This window comes from Austrofundulus limnaeus, unplaced genomic scaffold (assembly GCF_001266775.1).
Source record: "Austrofundulus limnaeus strain Quisiro unplaced genomic scaffold, Austrofundulus_limnaeus-1.0 Scaffold487, whole genome shotgun sequence".
Taxonomy (NCBI): Eukaryota; Metazoa; Chordata; class Actinopteri; order Cyprinodontiformes; family Rivulidae; genus Austrofundulus; species Austrofundulus limnaeus.
In genome coordinates this window covers 77,839-80,067 of record NW_013952889.1, presented here as the reverse complement: position 1 = coordinate 80,067, position 2,229 = coordinate 77,839, and the positions used below count along the sequence as shown (strand labels likewise).

The 2,229-nt window shown below is 36.1% G+C and overlaps 1 protein-coding gene across 2 annotated transcripts in view; it reads right to left on the bottom strand.

Moving 5' to 3' along the window:
- The window catches only part of rpn2 (ribophorin II), an 18,619-nt gene extending 16,409 nt beyond the window's left edge, over nucleotides 1-2,210 (bottom strand). For both annotated transcript variants that reach the window (XM_014025602.1, XM_014025603.1), the window contains exons 1-3: nucleotides 2,126-2,210; nucleotides 1,652-1,833; nucleotides 1,113-1,208 (exon numbers count right to left, since the gene is read on the bottom strand). In XM_014025602.1, the coding sequence (XP_013881056.1) occupies nucleotides 1,113-1,208; nucleotides 1,652-1,833; nucleotides 2,126-2,147 (300 nt within the window). In that variant the 5' untranslated portion in view covers nucleotides 2,148-2,210. The remainder of the gene's footprint in view (nucleotides 1-1,112; nucleotides 1,209-1,651; nucleotides 1,834-2,125) is intronic.
- Nucleotides 2,211-2,229: the final 19 nt, after the last annotated feature.

Sequence of the window (2,229 nt, the reverse complement as noted above, 5' to 3'; positions counted from 1 at the left end):
TGAAATATCGCGATATTTCAGTGTATCAATATTTTCTTACACCCCTAATAAATACATGTGGGTTTACTGAAGTCATACTGGAAGGAAATCTTTTCTTCTGCTCAACACAGAAACAAATAGATAGAAATGATACACAGGATCCTTGAAGAAATAAAAAAAAAGTTTTTCAAGAAAACAGATGTGAACAAGAAGAGAATTAAGACAAAACAAATTAGTTGATGAGTCCAGACCTTATATATCTGTTCCATCGCAAATACTTTGACACAATAGTTCAGAAAACGCCATAAAAATAGAGAAAATTGAACAGGCTGGAAAATATGACTCAAACAGAACATAGAAATGTCTATTCAACACCAGGAAAGACAGCTAGAGACTCCATGTCCACAACTAAATGCATTTAACAGCTAAAAACTGAATCTTGTGTGATTTGTCTCCTTTAAAGAGAAATCAGGTTTTGTGAAAGTCAACATTTTTCTGTCTGCTTTTAAAGAGGGGAAATTGTTTTTCCAAAAATAATATGTTTTGTACAATTTTGAAAATGTTAAATTATGAATGACCCCTCATCTTACCTTACAGGTAAAACTTTTTCTGCAGCCATTGGCATCATCATTAATTATTATTATTATTGATCATTTCCATTGTCTGAGCAGCAGTGTGAAAGTCTCTGTAATTTTGTCCCTCAGCACTTTAACTTTATGTTAGGACATGTTAAAGCTCCCCTCCACACACTAAATCCTAAAGACTAAAGCGCAGCAGGTTGAGACAGACTGATAAAACACAAAGGCTTATTTTTCTTGAATCAAACATTTTTTATAAATATATTTTGAACTGAAATGCACCAGCTCTGCAACCATGCACTGGAACATGGGTAAAGAAAATGGGTGGATATTTTTCATTCTGTGAATTCTAATTCTTTAAAATAAATAGTACTGGAAAGAAAAATCTGTATTGGCAAGTAGAGCTGCACAAATATCTAAAATCAGGATAAGACCACAAAACTGGACATTGTGCATCTGTAAAATTTTAGTTTGTGTTGGTGTGCTGTCCAGCAGTCTGAGATAACTGTTGGTTGATCTGAGGATGAAGAAAGAAAGAAAATCTCATTTTCATACCTCACATCCTGAAATGGCTTTACTGGTTTCACCAGCGAAAAACAGGGAATCAATACTGCTGGGGTTGAGCTGAGACTTCAGGAACTGGCACACTTCCTAAAAAAAGACATTTTTACAGAAATAGCAGCAGTCAGAGTTATAAGTAAACATGAAGATTAGATTTACTGAACTGAAAAGAATCATCTGTCATATTAAAAATTAAACGCACAGAGAAATGAGTAAATAAAAAACACCACAAACATTAAATTGTATCTTTTTAGGACAGCCAGCTTGATGGCTTTAAGCTTCAAATGAAATTAAACATTTACTTAAACGAAACACTTTTCATTTCTGTATGCAAGCACAGGAATGACATCATCTTAAAGTATGTTCACAATAACAAAAGACAACATGTTGCTGTTTGACATGAATGGATGTGGTTCGTTTGCTGTGTTTCATTTAAAAAAATGTTTAGGTTCATTTTAATTCAGTGTTGCTCAATGCTCATTTCTAACATCCTGTCATGAAAAAAGAAATAAATAAAAACAGTAAATATTTACTTGGTGATCAGGAACAGCAACTCCGAGTTTAGTGAGGCCAACAACAGAGTAGTATGCAGACTGCAGGTCGGTGAAGGGCCGGCTCAGGAGGCTCTGCAGTCGGCCCACATCCGACAGGGACAAGTGGTGAGACGGTGTGAGCGACTGAGCTCCAGCCACACACAGAACGAGGAGAAACAACCCTGCAAGCACAAGAAGCACAAAAATTAATAACCTACAACCAATGAACAGTGGAAATTTATGATACAGCTTTATAACAGCCGCTTCTGTTCATTCATTCAAGCTCGGTTTTAGCTGCGAAACCTTGAGGCTAAAGCAGGAAAACGGCGAGACTGCAAACAACAAGCAAACAAAGCGACGCTGCGTTTTAGACCGGTTCAAAAACTAACTATTTGAAAACAATAATTACAGCATAATCAATTAAAGCACATATTTCTAGCTATATTAGTCTTTTTTAATACTGAGTTTACTTACTAGACCGGTTCATGTCTTCCATTTCTAATGCAGCGTCACCCAAAACCAACTATTGCTTCCGCTGCGCTGTCACAGGAAACAGTCCTGATGACCAGCTTCAACTT